This window comes from Mixophyes fleayi, chromosome 2 (assembly GCF_038048845.1).
Source record: "Mixophyes fleayi isolate aMixFle1 chromosome 2, aMixFle1.hap1, whole genome shotgun sequence".
NCBI classification, from domain to species: Eukaryota; Metazoa; Chordata; class Amphibia; order Anura; family Limnodynastidae; genus Mixophyes; species Mixophyes fleayi.
The window spans coordinates 190,130,906-190,148,724 of NC_134403.1; the positions used below are offsets into that span (position 1 = coordinate 190,130,906).

The following is a 17,819-nucleotide window of genomic DNA, read 5'->3' on the forward strand; positions in this document are numbered from 1 at the left end:
TAAAACTGTCTTATTGTAAATGTATGACTGCAGCCCTAACAGGGGAGATCAGTAACCCTAGATCGCTATAACATGTGAATATGTATACAATGAATGTCAATAGCCTCAAATTTTGTATAAAATGCAGTTTTGTATATAAGAATGCACTAGTTAATGCGGTTTTAAGAAAAAACAATATATACGTTTTCGTATTTGATTTTTGTGACTGCGTTATTAAAAATCTTATCCTCATTTCGTGCCTTATATCAGCGTTTATGCCTGCAACGGTTTCCCAGAATAAGCCCTCATGATAGGAAAAGGAGTGTTCCACTTCGCCACCATGGCAACAAGCTCTTATGAATGTTGCACTCTTCTAGTATGGAAAAGCGCAACATTAAAGTAAAGTATTCCTGTGTAATACCAGCCTAAGGCTCTATGAAACAGCTGTTGAGTGTAGATAGAGCTGTGTGTCACATTTTAACAGCTCTTGTGTATGTTCTCCACACAGAAAGACTTCAGGGTGCAGGAGCTTCCATTGGCTCGTATCAAAAAAATCATGAAACTTGACGAAGATGTTAAGGTGAGCTTTTCAGTCTTACATTTCACTGAGGCGTTCCCAGTGCTTTTTTGAAGCGTTTCTAGCGTTCTTGCTTTCTCCTGCTTTTCCACAATCTATTTGTTTTTTGGGGGTTTTTTGGGGGGTGGGAGGGGGGGGGGGTCTGCTATAGCCACCCATTACATTTCATAAGGCCTGCAACCTGATGGATCACAGTCCCCTCAGACACTGTCTACCTATATTAATACCATATATTGCACAAAGTCTACTTTGGTACAGCTTTGTAGAAAATAAAAAAAATCATTGTTTTCAGAAATTAAAATCCACCTTGCCCATATTCAAATGCATTAGGATATATTCTCTATTGCAAGTTTCCAAAGTTTATTTTTATGCTGTGTATTCACACAGTGATTAAACAAGTACTTCAGCCTTTTAAATGTAAGTTTTGTTGCTTAGTTAGAATACAGTTAGAGAGAAACTAAAAACTGTACTTGTTTTTTTTTTTTTTTATCCCATAAGTAGTGAGAGCTTTTACTTCTCAACATAAATGTTTGCTGTACCCTGGGCTCATGTATGTTTAGATAGATCAACATTTCTACTTACAAACTAACTGTTAATGTCCTGCCAGTCAGGAGTAATCACCCCAGGCAGTGCTGCATTGGATTCTCTCCACTCGATAACATGGCAGATTTGGAAAAATAAAAACATGTTCATGTCGAATACTAATTCTAATTCTAATTGGGGTGATGGCTCAATTAATACAATACTGATTTCATCTCCTCTGTTTCTTTGACATGGGGAGATGATCTGGGTTGCTAAACGTGAGTATTTCAGGGTCGTGGATTCCCTTGCGTGGCACTCCCTTCTGCTAGTTGACAATGGAGACTGGTCCGTAAGAATGAATACTTTGACATATTCTTTAAGTTGTCTTCCATATAGCTCATATTGTTTAGTTCTCAGTTTTTTTGCTTTATTTTGTCTACAATAGTAATGTAGTGACTGGCATTTTACATATCCATGGTTACCTATGAACCTGAATTCACTTATGAGATGCAACTAACTCCTCACAATTTTAGTAAGGTAGTTGTTACTGGATTTAGTGATGTCCGCAAGGAGATGTAATATGAGAACAAGCAGGTATGGACCATTATCTCCTTAGTCTCTTTATTGTGATATTGCACTTTCTTCCTGTATTTCCTATTGCCTCATTATGGTATTTTAATATGGCAAGATGAAGACAATTCTTATAAAATGACAGTTTTCTTGATGCAAACATAAGCTGGATCAGTGGTGCTTCTATGTTGGTAGATTTAAAAAGCTTAGAAATGTAAAAATATATTAGTAAAATAAGGATTTTATTTATTCAAGATATTTGAGCCTCTATAAAATGTTCTTTTTTTCCAATGTAGATGATCAGTGCTGAAGCTCCAGTTCTTTTCGCTAAAGCTGCTCAGATTTTCATAACAGAATTGACCCTGCGTGCCTGGATTCACACAGAGGACAACAAGAGAAGAACATTGCAGGTCATTTTACCCACTGTTTCTCACTTGCAGGGCTGTCTAATGTGAAATCATTTTAGGTGAAGAACACCTTCTTATGTAATGTGTGGCTGCAATTATGCTCTGTTGCTTCAGACTACAATTGGTGGAATTGGATATCTGGCACTTTGTTGCACATTCTTAGTTGGATTGCAATTTAGGCGCTCTGCCTTGGTAACACTAGTGTGTCCCAGTCATGACTGTAAGGCCATGGTGTGGTACTTGCCTAGGTTTATGTTTGTTAATAGTAATTAACACTAACTGGATCAGGGTATGATATTATAACATGATGCAGTCTCTTTAAAAGTGTTGAGACCTCAAACAGAAATGCAATGTACTTCCTGCTTTCAAAAGTATGCCTATAGCAAACACTCATTTTATGTCACTGTCCAGTCTTTCACATATAAATAAAGTACTTAATATCCCTTTTTTATAATTTTATTATTTTCCCACAAAATAGTTTATTCTTTTTGCTTTGAAGAAGAACGCAGGGGAAACAGTGCAGCCTTTCACCTCTATGCAATGAAGTAAGCTGATCAAATGGACAGCGACTATTCGACACGTAGAGAGATTGATGTAGACATCTCTGTGCTGTATGTATCACTGCTATCCGTGTGACCGCATGCACTATTTTCTCTGTTTTCTTGTGCTATGTAGTTTTTGGAATCCACTTATAAAAATCTCTTGTGGATGAAGTGTGAGTATTTTATATTACATTAAAACATCAGTCTATATATGCAGCTACAGATGGACATTGCACATGATTCATTTTATATTGTTTATCATTTTCCATCAACTTAAAGGGGTTACAGAACAGCATGTGATTTCTAACTTCATTTTCTTTATATCTTTAGAGGAATGACATTGCCATGGCAATCACAAAGTTTGACCAATTTGATTTTCTCATTGATATCGTTCCCCGGGACGAATTAAAGCCCCCAAAACGCCAGGTAAGCTTTCTACAGGTGGTAGCGAGTGAATCTGTTATAGGATTGTAAGCCGAGTAATCTATGTGCGGGGAAAAGAGATTAACTCAATACCACGTAAGGTGTGTCTCCGCTCATTTAATTGAGAAGTGGGGTCTATTCTGATTAGCTGAAATTATGATTAAGCTTTGGCTCATAGCTGGAAAGACATTTTCCTTGCACTGGTTCTCCTCTCCGTTATCTTGCTTTTAATTTGGTAAATTACTCACTCCTTTATGAAAAGTTTGTTTATGTGAACCATGGCTATCTGAACACATTTTCAAAGATATGCCCCGGTCATCAATGGCACCTTCTCTCTGTTCTCGTCTTAGGTTCTTTAATGTATGTCTGGTGGGTGGTTGTTTGCATAAGTGGGTAACTCCTTGGTAAGGACTATGTCAATAGATTGTTCATAACATACGTCTATAATGCTAATTGGATCAGCGCTCTTAACCTGAAACATTCAAATAATATAGTATATTTTAGAACCTACCATGTCTTGGAAGTGCTTTGAGCAATATTTAGTATTTTGAGATTTGTTGGGTTTTCTTTACAGTTAATTTTATTTTACTAAAATATAACATTGCATCACATGTAAAATGTTTGTCTTGATAGCTTGAGAAGTCAATTGGCATAGCTAGTTTGATAACCTTTCATCACTAGAGAAGTCAAAGAAGTCCCAACATGATGTCAGAATTATTCTAAATAGAGCATATCAAATGTTCTTTAACTCACCTCTTGTGCCAAATAGATTGCTTCTATTCTGATGTACTGTGAGTTACATCATGCCTGATTTTAGACATTCATAATTAAACTAAATTTGCTCCTTTTATCTGTGGGCAGTTTCATCTGCTGTAAACATCCTTGACTGGAAGCTGTGATATTATGGAGAGCTTTCAGTCGGATGTTTACAGCTGTTGGCTGCTACTCTCATCTGACAAGGTTCAGTTTCATGGGTCAAGTGAAAAGAGCACCCTGTTCACCTACTAGGTGAATGTCAGTTTCCCTGGACAGCCCTATTTTGTAACCCTTTCACATCACATAACGGAATAGTTTGTTCAGAAATAATCTGCGACACCTGCCTTTACATGTACATTTCAAGAGCTGTACACTGCAGTAACACCCAGTTAACATATAGAGCATGCATGAAAAGTTGCCATTTAATTCCGTCAGCAGCTTAATTCTGTGGAATGAGGGGCAATTCTCCCTTGAGGGCACAGGCAGCTGTGCATGATGGTAATTACAATCAGTTGAAAGACATGAGCAGAGTTACTTAGCTCAGCAGAGTATTAAAGCGTGTGTGTTTGTGTATAGTTTAGTATATTAGGTCCATAAATGTGGAAACACCCTTTTAAAACGGAGCTGAGTAAAAAAATATTAATCCAGTGTCTACACACATGATCTGGGTGAGGTGGAAAATCTTTTTTTTTTTTTTTTTTAGGGTATATGGTCATTATGGTGGCCACCTTGAATGCAACTTTAAATTTTTTTAAATGGGGGGGTAGTTATGTGACATATCAAACAGATGCAGAATAGGAAAAACAACAATGTTCTTTGTTTTAACGTAATGTTTATAGGATATGTTCGAAGTGCTGTCCACCATGTTGCAGTGTTGAGCTTTTTCTTTTTCCCCTTCTTGATGACTTTTGACCAACATGTCTGGCTGAATCTGAGCACAAGCATCAACACTTGGTTGTTGCAGATGATTGCGATCCCGTTTCTTCACAGCAAAAACACCTTCCTTCAGATAACCCCACAGAAAGACATCTAAATGGGGTTAAATCTGGGGATCTTGGTTGCCACCTGACTGGATCTCTACGGCCAAACCTCCTTTGGGGAAACTGCACGTCAAGATAATTTGTGACAACGAGTCCGTAATGGGGTGGGGCACCATTTTGCTGGAAGAAATTAGGATATGACCCATCTTCTGATAACAAAGAAGGAAAAATCTCTTCATCTAACAACCTCTTGTAATGTGCGGCTGTCAATGTTTCATCAATGAAGAATGGTCACACAATACGGGTGCCCCGCAAACCGCACCATAGTAACTGTTTTGCCAAGGCTACAACCCTACAGAAATCCATCCAGGGAGTGTTTGTCTCTGACCAGTACCTGTGGTCTTGTTTGGTTACCTCACCATTGATGAAGAAATTTGCCTCATTGCTAAACAATACCTAGTGTGGAAAATGAGGGTTCAATTGATGTGTTACCCAGTGTGCAAACTCCACCCGACAGTCTGGAAACATGGGAACATTTGAATCCTGTAGGGGCACCACTTATGTGAAGACAAAATTCTCAAAATTACCGTACGGCGAGCTTCACATTCACGAGACGGACGATGATGGCTAGGTTGTGGGCTCTTTGAAAATGATGTCAGCACAGCAGTAGTTGCTTCATCTGTAACTGTTTCTGCTCGTCCATTTCTTGGCTTATCTGCAACTGATCCGGTGTTTAAATTTGGCAAGGAGTTTGGCAACTGCACTGTGACTAGTGGGTAGCCTATATGGGTGAAGTTGGTTGAAATATTCTTCTATAGCACGTGTACTTCATTCTCCAGATATCAAGACAATCTCAATACAATCTGTTTGTGTTGGTGCCATTGTCCTTAATGTCACTACCAGCAAAAGAAAACTGTTAAAACTTGAGAATGAATAAAGTTACGTTAAAACAAAGGAACACCATTTTCTTATGAAATTTTGCATCTGTTTGACGTGTCACATGACTACCTTCCCATTTAAAAAAAATTGAGTTGCATCCAACATGGCCGACTTCAAGATAGCTGCTACACCCAGATCATATGTGTAGACACTGCATTAATATTTCCTTACTCCTTTACATTTTAAAAGGAGTTTTGTCCATACTTTATTCTATTGCTTTAATGGCAAGTACTCTTTGTTTAGGTTATCTACTACAGTGTAACAAGTGACTCCATACCTGGTAACATGGGATCATTCAGATGAGACAAGCTACCTGAAGCAGTAGGCTGGCATAATTTTTTTTCTTGCTGCAGTGAGTTACAGATTTATTGAGGACATTGTTGCAGGATGGAAATGAAAGCTAGTTTTCCATATTTATATATGTGAGGGCCTGTGAGCTGAAAATTGTTTGGCACTTGTGCCGCTCAAATCTTTAAATAAGACAGTGGTATAAAAGGATGTTGGTAAACTTACCGGAGTGTTGCAGTACTGCTACATTTGCAAACCAGAACATTCGTCTTTTTAGAAACTCACTATATTCCTAATCTGCTTTTGATTGGGTTTCAGAAAGCCACACTATAAGACATGCAATTTGTTATAGATGATGGACTCCATGCTGGAAATTATAGTGGGATGAGACTGCACTATGGAGTCCTGGGACCATGATGATACAGGACAGGATTCCACTACCTGCAATTTACAGTAGGGTGTGTATTCTTTATAAAACCCAAGGTTTTCTAGTGGACACAGAATTCCTCCATTATATACGCTATGACATCAGATCATTTTATACAAATCATGTACATCTCTTTATATATACACACACACACACACACACACACACAGACACACACACACACACACACACACACACACACACACACACACTGGCCGTAGGGGGGACTATCAAATCCATTCACTTACATTTTCCATTCATTTTACTTTGGCGTGTGTCTGTCTGTCACATTTCAGGGAAAAGCTGAAGTGTACTTCTAAAGTGTCTCAATTGTAGTAATTTTTTTTATAGCACATACTGCCCAGAACTAGCTACATTTTTCTGCAGCTTTACTTGGGTGTCTTGCCAGCTGTGCGATGCAAGTTTGTTTACAATCTTTGTTCTCTAACACAGAACATGTTACGTTTTCTAGGAACATGTTAACTTCTTCATATGTCTGATGCAGTGTTTGTAAACATCCTACACTCTCAGCTGTGAATATGAGATGGCTGGGAGAAGGGTGTTTACTCCCTCTGCCATGGAATAACCCCCAGACTAATGGGCGCATATATAAACAATCATAAAGTAATCGCGGTCTGCATTTTTACCTCCTCAGGCTACCCAAGATCTGCAACGTGAGCTAGATTCTCTTTTCATATTATTCACATTTTCCCTTAACTTATTTACATTTTTACCAGCAATAATATGTTACCAATCATTTACTATATCACTTGGTGTTGTAATACTTGGCTAGTCTTGATGAGACCGTTTGTCTTCTGATATGTAAAAACAGCAGTTATTCTACGAGGATTTCCATAGTCCTACATTATTGAATTAATGGTTTGGTCAATATAATGTTCTTGCACATGTGAATAAACATCTAGAGCAATACTTTTTGAGAGTACAGGGTAAGAGCTAATGTGTTTCAGCTGTGTACTTGCCGGCCGAATATCAAATAAATTGTTATACAGTGGCAAATTGTCATATTTGGTTGGGGGCCATTAAAAATAATCAAAAAATAATACTGGGGAGTCTTTTTTGCCAACAGGCTGTCTTTCAGGGTCCTGAACTATAAAATGAATTGTTCTTTCATTTTGTGCCACTTGGTTAAAAGCAAAGAACTAAAAACAGTTTTATTTCTGTGTCTAAAAACACTTGTGTTACTTATTATTTTTTTTTGTCATTCAATCATTGTGTTGGCTCTGTGTTTAAGTTAATGGTAGTCTGAAATATTTAATTGTCTGCTGTTGAGTCAAATAACCTCCATGAAAACTATTCTGTGTGTGTTTGAAAACATCTGGCAGGCTTCCTACAATTTGTTAAAGTGGCAGCAGCACACAGATTGTGTCCTGAATAGGCCTCCCACTGATCGCTAGTAAAGTTATATCTAAAATCATGCACAGAACTGAACGCCACACATGCAATTCTGTATAAATGTTTACAGTATAATTATCTCTACACAGGTGACATGCTCTGAATTGGGAGGTTTGGTTGTGGTTGAAGTATGAACAGTCAAATTGTTAAGGGGTGTTTTGCTTGTGTGTGAAATGCTTTCTCTTCAGTCATGAATGTATTTTAGGTTTAGGCACATATGAGACACTGTTCCCTTGTTTATGAAATTCACTGTGATCTCCTTAGAGGCACTAAATCACGATGTTGTGAAAGTGTCTGGTGAAAGCTGCAAGTACTTATGTTTCAGACATCAAATTGAGTGCATTTCTAATAGATCTCAAGCTGATTAGTGTTTTAGCTTTTTGGTCTCCTCTTATGTCTGTTTTTACAAATTTGTACTCTTCTGTCTGCCTAGGAAGAGGTACGGCAAGCGGTCACCCCAGCAGAACCCGTCCAGTACTATTTTACCCTGGCTCAGCAACCAGCTGTGCAAGTACAGGGTCAGGCAACTGGTCAGCAGACATCCTCTACAACTACCCTCCAACCTGGGCAGATTATAATTGCTCAGCCACAACAAGGACAGGTCAGCCATATGTTGCTATTCTTGATTATAATATATGGTTTTGTGTTTTGTTTTAAATTTGTATGCTTCATTTCACTTCCACTCCCGAATCTCTCTTTACCTTTGATCCTAAGCAAGGACCTAGAAGGTAAACCTCAGATGGAGTGGAAGTTGTCCATTGTCTTCAAGGGACCATTTCAATTATCTGTGAGGTGCTGGAGTAGCCTCATCAGTTGTGTTTCCAAGTGATGTTGTGGTAATGTTTTTTGCTCATTCCTAATGAACAAAGTTTCATTGCCAGCTTTGCGTGCATAAACACAACACGTGAGGCTATTATGGAATCTTGTGGCTAATTGAATTACCCCCCAAGTCTGGTGCATCAATTTATAGAAATGGGAAAATAGACATGGTGGCTTAGTGGCTACCACTTCTGCATCACAGCACTAGGGTAATGAGTTCGATTCCCAACCATGACCTTATCTGTATGGAGTATGTATGTTCTCCCCATGTTTGTTTGCGTGAGTTTCCTCCGGGCACTCCGGTTTCCTCCCACAATCCAAAAGCATCCTAGTAGGTTAATTGGCTGCTATCAAATTGACCCTAGTCGGTGTGTGTGTGTGTGTGTGTGTGTGTGTGTGTGTGTGTGTGTGTGTGTGTGTGTGTGTGTGTGTGTGTGTGTGTATGTTAGGGAATTTAGACTGTAAGCTCTCTTGGGGCAGGGAATGAAGTGAAAGAGTTCTCTGTACAGCGCTGTGCAACTAGTGTCGCTATATGAATAAATACATCATGATGATGACACAATGTTTGAGTGTCCTTGTTACTGCTTTACTTGCTCCAGCAGGGATTTTAGCCTGTCTAATCTGTCAGATTGAAGTACTTAGGCCTTCAGTTTTTTTTATTTCTTTTTCAGAGTGCACCAGTAACAATGCAAGTTGGAGAAGGACAGCAGGTTCAAATTGTTCAGGCCCAGCCTCAAGGTCAGAATCAGCAAGGTCAAAGCGGAACAGGACAGACCATGCAGGTTATGCAGCAAATAATAACGAACACAGGAGAAATCCAGCAGATTCCGGTGCGTACCACAAAGTCAAACTAACTGCAGTTTTGTCATAGATAAACTTTCCTTGTGTGTAGCAACATGACAAAGCCATTTTTGGTTCTTCTCAATAGTACTTAAATATTTTTAAATGAGAGAAGATTCCTTCCAGGCTAGTTTATAGAAATTATGCTCATAGGTGAAGTAAAAAAAAATATACACCGTTCAGCCAGGACATTAAAATCACCTGCCTAATATTGTGTAGGTGCCCCTCGTGCCTCCAACACAGCTCTGACTCGTCGAGTCATGGACTCCACAAGACCTCTAAGTGACCTGTGATATCGGACAGCTAGCAGTTAGCAGCAGATGCTTTTAAATGTTGTAGTTTGCAAGGTGGGGCATTCAGGGCTCGGACTTGTTTTTCCAGCACATCCCACAAATTGAGACCTGGGGAATTAGGAGTCCAGGTCAGCACTTGAACTCTTTGTCATGTTCCTCAAACAATTCCCGAACAATTGTTGCACTGTGGCAGGGTGCATTATCCTGCTAAAAGAGGCTATTGTTATAAGGGGTGTACTTGGTCTGCAACAATGTTTAGGTAAGTGGTATGTGTCAAAGTAACATCCACATGAATGCCAGGACCCAAGGTTTTCTATCAAAACATTGCCAGAGCATCACACTGCCTCCGCCGGCTTGCCATTTGCTCATAGTGCATCTTCCCATGTAAACAGCACACATGCACCCGGAAGTTCACGTGAAAGAAAATGGGATTTGTCAGACCAGACCACTTTCTTCCATTGCCCCATGGTTCAGTTCTGGCGCTCACGTGCCCATTGTAGGCACTTTCGGCGGTGGCCAGGGGTCAGCATGGACACTCTGACCAGTCTGGGTCTGCTCAGGCCCATACGCAACAAGCGGCAATGCACTGTGTGCTCTGATACCTTTCTATCATAGCCTAGCATGAACTTGTCCAGCAGTTTGTGCTAGAGTAGCTCTTTCATTGGATTGGACCGTTTTGAAGATGCTCTGATCTAGCCATCACAATTTGACCCTAGTCAAAGTTGCTCAGTTCCTTACGCTTGTCCATTTTTCCTGCTTCCAATGCGTCGCCTTCAAGAACAGAGTGCATAATATATCCCACCACTTGACAGGTGTCTTTGTAATGAGAGAATCAATATTATTTACTTCACTTGTCGGTGGTTTTAAAGTTGTGGCTGATCACTTTTTTATTTTATCTAGTATCTCATTTTAAATGTCATCTCCCAAAATAAAATAAGAAATCATTGGCAAGAAATGTGGATAAGGTGTGAAATGCTAAATTGAATGCAATTGTGTGGTACGGAAATTTTTAGGATAAAAATAGATAATAAAGGATTGCACCCCATTATCAAATTGTTTAACAGTGTCACAAAGTACCTGGTTATATAAGTAACTGACGAGTTAGGTTTTTTTTTGGGCTAGGAAGTACTTTTAAAATGAAATAGGAATGTGGTCTTTTGAGAATAAACTAGGGACTACTTTTACAGTTTATGTGCTTTTTCTTTAAGTTTAATTACAGATGAAGGGTTGTTCAGTTTTACTCAGTCTTTGCATAGCTAATTTATGTGTATCACGTAATAAAATTTAACCCAAGTGGAAATAATGGATTTGGTAAGGTGTATACTACGAAGATGCACATGGACAGATCCATAGACAAAAAGGACTTAAGGTGGCTTCCTCAGTTTTATACAGTCATTAATAGTTATGGCACGTCAAGTAGTTTATCATCACTATATCAAAATCCTTATTCTGCAGTAGTTTCACATTTGTAAAATGTAAGTGCATTGAACACAGACATGTTAAATAAAAAAAAAAAAAACATTCATTATAGCATGGCTTTTAGAAAAAGTAAAACCTTGTCACAGAATATGACATAGTAACATTTCCTGTCAACAGGTGCTTTCTCAAGCAATGTAACAATAACATTCTTATGAAAATACTGGTTTATATATACACCAGTGTGGAAAAACAACTTCATCCTTGGAAACTAGGCAATGGGAACATTATCCAAAAGCAGCTGCACAGGTCGCTTTCTGCTCCATACTTGGATTTGATTTCTTAACTTGTGTTTCAGGACATATTTGTGTCACGTGCTCAACGTGATGTGTCAGAATAATTTAGGGTTGAAAATGACAGTTATGGAAAATGTGCCAGGATGTGTCCCATCTTTGCTAGATTCATTTTTATGTTTAGTCTTAGTTTTAGTTGTGTCCAAATGAAATACTGACACACGTAGTCATTAGTTGTCCTGATTTGAACCACTATGCAAAGTTTTCGCTATGTACTGATGACTGAGCAAATAATTATTTTTATAGTATAGTGTAGAACTGGGACTCATGGGGGGGTATTCAATTGTTAGCGAGACGGGTGAAAATCCCGCGCTCGAAAAGTATTACCGTTAATACGGTAATTACTTGCTGAATTTCAGCTCGCAGCTCCCTGAGCTGAAACGGTATTTACGCGCAAATTACCGTATTAACGGTAATATTTTTTCGAGTGCAGGATTTTCACCCGTCTCGCTAACAATTGAATACCCCCATGGTGTGTTATATAGTAAATTGGCTAGTTGTCATTGCTTTATGTTCGTTAAAATTAGTTAATTGTAATTTTGTATTCCTAGTCTGTAATGGATTAGGTGGTGTTAGTAATATTTTATTTTAATTATTATTTAGGGATGTTTTTTGTTTATTGGTTTTTTTATTTGTTTTTTTTCAAAATCTGCCATTGCTACACATATTGTACACAAGGGGCCTTAAGGAGAGCAAACCAAGAGAAGGAGTAAGTTTGCTCCTGGACAAACCGTGTTACAATGCAAGGGGTGTAAATTAGTTTCTTTTTTTGCACATAAGGAATTACTAGCTGTTTTTTTTCATGTGGCACATAAATACGTGATGGTTTTATTTTTACAATGAAACTATAAATGTGTCCCCACATTTTAAATTTACCTCCCCTCCAATGCAACATAGTTTTGCCAAGGTGCAAGCTTACTCCTTTTTTAGGCTTTGCTCTCCTTAATGACTTGGGCCCAAGAAGTTTTCCCTAACGTTTGGAGAAATAATCTTAGGGGGGTATTCAATTGTTAGCGTTAACGGAAAAAAACGAGCGCTCAAAAAATATTACCGTTTATATGGTGGTATTGCGCGCGAAAAGCGTTAATACGGTAGTTTACTCGCGGAATTTCAGCGAGTAATTACCGTATTAACGCTAAGATTTTTTGAGCGCTCGTTTTTTTTCGTTTACTAACAATTGAATACCCCCCTTAATCTGTATTGCCTCAGAATAAATATTTAGACCCTTAAATCATGATTACTATATAAACAATACATTTGTATAAATGAGCGCATCTTGAATAAGGAAATCCACTAATATTTTAAACAGCAGGTACACACTAAAGCCTGTTTTATGTATATGTGGTATTGGATGAGTGGTGATGGGGGGGTTCATTTCTTCCTAGTCAAAAGGTCAATAGTGCAGCTTTTCCCATACTACACTAAAACTTACAAGCCTGCTCAAGCAATCTGTTTTCTTTCTGAACCTCTTGGTTATTTCTTGGTTTTTACTGTATACTTTTTGGCTTCTAGGTTCAGCTTAACACAGGGCAGCTGCAGTACATACGTCTTGCCCAACCTGTATCTGGAACACAGGTTGTGCAGGGACAGATCCAGACCTTAGCAGCCAATGCACAACAGGTAACTTTTTCTTTCTTTACTCATCTCCTGTGTCATCCCAAAGTAACGGGTCAAACTGTTTTCTGTGACGAAGAAGGCAAGGCTTGCTCTTGGCTAAATAGTGCATTTCATTTACATCTGCTGTTGTAATGAACACAGACTCTGTAGAAAAGACGGATTTGCTTAACATTGCCTGTTCAGCCAAGCAGCATTCTCCACCGTCTTGTCCTGTCGTGTGTGTGTGACAGTGTTCACCTTTTGTTTACACCAAATTGGACAGGATGGAGGAGAACTTGGGTCTTCTGAGAATGAGAAATGTATGAGCTTTACTAAACCTCCCCCAAGTTTGGGTTCGCCCTGGTCCAGTAACTTAGATGAACATGTGAGAGTGACTAATCCACTGAGTATATGATCATTTTGGTTTTCCACCTCTAGTGTTTACCTCTGCAGCATGAACTAATTCACATTTTATTGCAACAGTATTTGTATAAATTCTCTAGTTTTACAGATTGAATGCTTGTAAGCAGGGCCCTCATAACTCTGCCTGCTTGTTAATATCTTGTCTTTATTACTGTGTCTGTCCCCCATTGTAAATTGCTGCATAGTATGATGATGCTATATAAATAATGGTTAATGATAGATTGGACCGGTCACTCAAAATAAGTTAAGGTTATTTTAAATGAGTCTACATTTTATTTCTTCCAAGCTGTGGGGTTATGTAGTCAAGATGGCCTTTAATTTGTCGCTTCATTTGCTGGGTGAAAATACATTTAAATCCAGAATGTACAAAATAATGTCTGTTTCACACACAATAAGATTTAGCTTCAGAGATTGAAATGTTTGTCCTCTTTGTAAGAATAGCCCCTCATGTGGGACGCCACATTTACCTCCATGCAGGACCTGGATCATGATGCCAATGAAAAACCATCCTTATTCTGTTTGTGCTGAATAATTGGCTCTGTTCTTGTCTGTTAAGACAACATGAACAGAATAAGACCTGAAACTCTGTATGCAGTGGTTGCCTTGTTGTGAATGGCTCATTATGTCACGGGTTTATGTAATGTGTCTGCTACATTATAACAGTACTAGAAGTCACTGAGGAGATATTTACCATTTTGGGGTTAGTTGTTCCTTTATAGTACACAAGTTTTCCTAAGGAACATAAAGAAAATACACTATTGGAAATGTTACATAGATATTAGCAGTTGCCAAGGACTTCTTTCATGTAAAATCTTGCAGCTAGCTGTAGGCAGACTACATTTATACAGGTCACGGTAATCAGAGGTGACTTCTAATATCTGTAACTTACAGTAACTGATGTATTTGAATAATACACGTCAACTACATTAAGAAATTGGACAAACATTAGGTACTTGTGCAAATTATAATTGTGTATGTATACATAAAATATCTGAGATTTTTGTATTCGTTCTAATATACTTTACATTAGGTTTCCTAATGTTAGTTTTCCTTTCAGAAAAGAATAGCTTTTTACTGAATTTTATGATGAGAATAGAAATATACATTCTTAGTACAAACTATTAAATGAAATCCCAAATATACACACAATTCTTGTTTCTTGTGTTGTTTTTTTAAGCACTATAATAACTTGTTTGTAAAATGAACATATTTTTATTCTGACACAAACAACAGACTCAAATCAATCACCCCAGTTAATACCTGGCAGTGAATGCTTAAATACACATAAGCTATCAAGCACATAAATACTTGATAGCTTATTTGTACACTGAAATTTTAAAGTTGATATTTGTGTGCTACATGAAAAAACAGTCAGTATTGCATTGTAACATGGTTTTGTCCAGGAGACTGAAATAAGAAGTTTCTTAATTTAAGATCCTAAATGAATCGGGCCCTTGTTTATGTATTTAAAAAAAAAGGGCTAGAACCAATGCAAGATGTCATATGGTTGGTGGTGTTTATAGATGCGGAGCATTTTGGTGCTTTCATTGTTTTTCCTATATATATTTTTTTCCAATTGGTGTGCTTTACTAGTTGTATTTGTCTTTTATTTCTTTGTTTTTGTTACTTTTGGCTTGCAGTAAGGATACTTTTTTCTTTTATAGATTGCACAGGCAGATGTCCAACAAGGGCAGCAGCAATTCAGCCAGTTCACTGATGGACAGGTAACAGTATAAGAGGGGAATTGACAGCTAATCTTTCACTTGTATATTAAAAAAAATGTGTGTTTTTTTTAAAAAAAAGTCATTGTTCTCTTTCCAGCAATTATATCAGATCCAGCAAGTTACCATGCCAGCAGGACAAGACCTTACACAGCCCCTGTTCATTCAGTCCACTGGTCAAGCAGCTGATGGGCAAGCTACACAGGTCACTGGAGACTGACGAGATGACAAGGGATGAAGGAGGCAATGGGAGATCACAGGCACTCACAAACATTTGCACGCACTGGTGCGTTTCTGGCTCCAATGTATTAAAGGGACAAACCGTTCATGATTAGTCCCAAATCGTATGAAGTTGAAACTCAATTTTCCTTGCAGGATATTTGGTGCACACTTCAAAGGTTTTAGGTTATGAACATTGTGCACAACAAAAATCGGAAGAGGAAGCCTCCTTTTTGTTTTCCGCTAGAACATCCTATAGTTTTACTGCCTGTGCTTGGTCTTCGTCATCCGCAGGCAACAAAGAGCTTCAAGAGCCAATTGCACTTGTTTTCATGATATGTTTGTAACAAATGTTTTCTTTATTCTGCCCAGACTTCAGTCTAAATTTGAGTTAACAAACACACAAGTGAATGCATCCTAAATGTCATCTGGGGTTCTGCAAGGGCTTACCCGTTTGCCTTCTCTACAAAATGTAATAGTGACTGAACATGTCAAGCTTCTTTTTTGCACCCAAATTTCCCCCGTCTCCCATCCCATTTTGTTATCTCTCCACAATCCTGCCCCTTAAGATTTGGAGGAAGGAAAAGCCATTCATTAACCCTTTTGGCTACCCAAAGTATAAAAGGTCTCTTGTTCAGTTTGTCGGTGATCCATTTTGGTAAATGTGAGCAGGAGAGAGAAATGTAATTTTTTTTTTTTTTTTTTTTAAAGTATTGTGCTTGTCTGCATTAAACGCATGTGGAATCTCTGCACAGACAGCAATAAAGTTCCATTTTAGATACAAATTGTATTCCTTTGTATTTTCACTGATTTTGTTTTATTCCTGGGCGCATGTTTTCTGATCTTGTCCTCGAAAACACTTACACGAGCACATAGGTGTAAGTGCCCCTGTGTTTCCAAATTTGTGAAACTCCAAACTTGGTCACCCATGTGATTTAATGTTTAAGTAGTAATTGGAAAAAATGAGAGGCGTCAAACTATATATCCCAAGGCATATATAAATTGAGAGAAAATGGTTTAAAACGTGCAATAGAAATATTTTTATTAAACTGACATACAATAAAACATTAATTCAAGAGGTTGCAACCTTCACATATGAATTAATAAATAGTAAAGATGCTGTAAATAGGGTGCTACTACAAAATATAATTAAGATAAATGTTTTTCACCTTGTATTAACATATCCATCAGAAATTATTTAGATGGGGATCAATTATATGTGCAGATGGATCCATCACAAAAAATACAGTTCAATTGCGTATATAATTGATAATGTTTCAATTAAAATGCAAAGCAAGTCCCAATCTAGCAGGACCAAAGGACTGCACATGAAACAAATTAATAAGCCCGGAGACATAGAAACACAGTGGAATGAAGAAGATGTTCTCGGTAAAGGCTGCTCGCTTCCGAGTTTTGTTTGCTTTAGGTTTTCAATCTATTTTACCCAATGCCAAAAGCAGTCATTGGAACCTATTCCAATATCTGTTAATCGAGATGCACCAAGAGTCTGAATTACATGAAATATAAACATCAAGTGACAAAAACCAGGGTAGGTTTAATTGAAAATGTTATCATAAATGTGTTATGCAGCTGGCATCTAATCCAAAACTGAAAGTGGTCACAGGAAAGAGGCTCTACTATTTGGAAAGGATGGTTGAATTATCAATAGTGTGTTAACATTTTTTTTAAGCAACCATGCAGTACCAGATATTAAAACTATGCATTTTGGCTCCAGAAAAAAAAACTAGTTCTATACTGAAGAAAAGATGCGTTTGTCCACGAGCACAATAATCAATCTGGTACCTGCCCGAGAGATTAAAGGGAAGTTACTAAAAATAACCACACAGTATCTGTATATATGGACCTTTATTAGAAGCAAAGAAAAGGCTCTGAGTAGTGAATATTAAATATACTATGTTGTACCCTTCACCGCTCAGGACTGTTGATGGACAACATACAAGAGTTGTTTGAGCTCCATATGCTGTTCTTGTGTAGCTGGACTCATGGGCTAACCACACGGCAGATCCCTTGGAATAGATGCTTTAAACAATTTTTCTGTTTTTTCATCCTTGCTTACTCGTTACAGTTCCCAGCAGGGTTGATAGACACTCCAAGACTACATTTCTGTGACCTGCCACATTGTGACTATGGGTGTTTAACAAAGTTCTGTCCTATTAAGATTGTTAAGAGAGACATATTTCAAGTGGCACAAGCCCTGGGCCTGAAGCCCATAATGTGTAAATCAGATTCAATATGACTGCATACTAAAATATTTTGGAACAAAATGACAAAGCAGCACCACGGGAAGCAAGGTGG

At 38.0% G+C, this 17,819-nt stretch overlaps 1 protein-coding gene across 2 annotated transcripts; it reads left to right on the forward strand.

Moving 5' to 3' along the window:
- Nucleotides 1-457: 457 nt before the first annotated feature.
- NFYC (nuclear transcription factor Y subunit gamma) lies at nt 458-16,288 on the forward strand. Of its 2 annotated transcripts, none has more exons than XM_075195164.1 (8): nt 458-559; nt 1,945-2,058; nt 2,928-3,023; nt 8,257-8,424; nt 9,314-9,472; nt 13,057-13,164; nt 15,228-15,287; nt 15,367-16,288. In XM_075195164.1, exons 1-8 carry the CDS (start codon nt 473-475, stop codon nt 15,502-15,504), a joined length of 930 nt encoding a protein of 309 aa, XP_075051265.1. In that variant the 5' UTR covers nt 458-472; the 3' UTR covers nt 15,505-16,288. The 2 variants fall into 2 exon arrangements, with proteins under 2 accessions (XP_075051265.1, XP_075051266.1); XM_075195165.1 differs by having other exon boundaries at nt 15,385-16,288.
- Nucleotides 16,289-17,819: the final 1,531 nt, after the last annotated feature.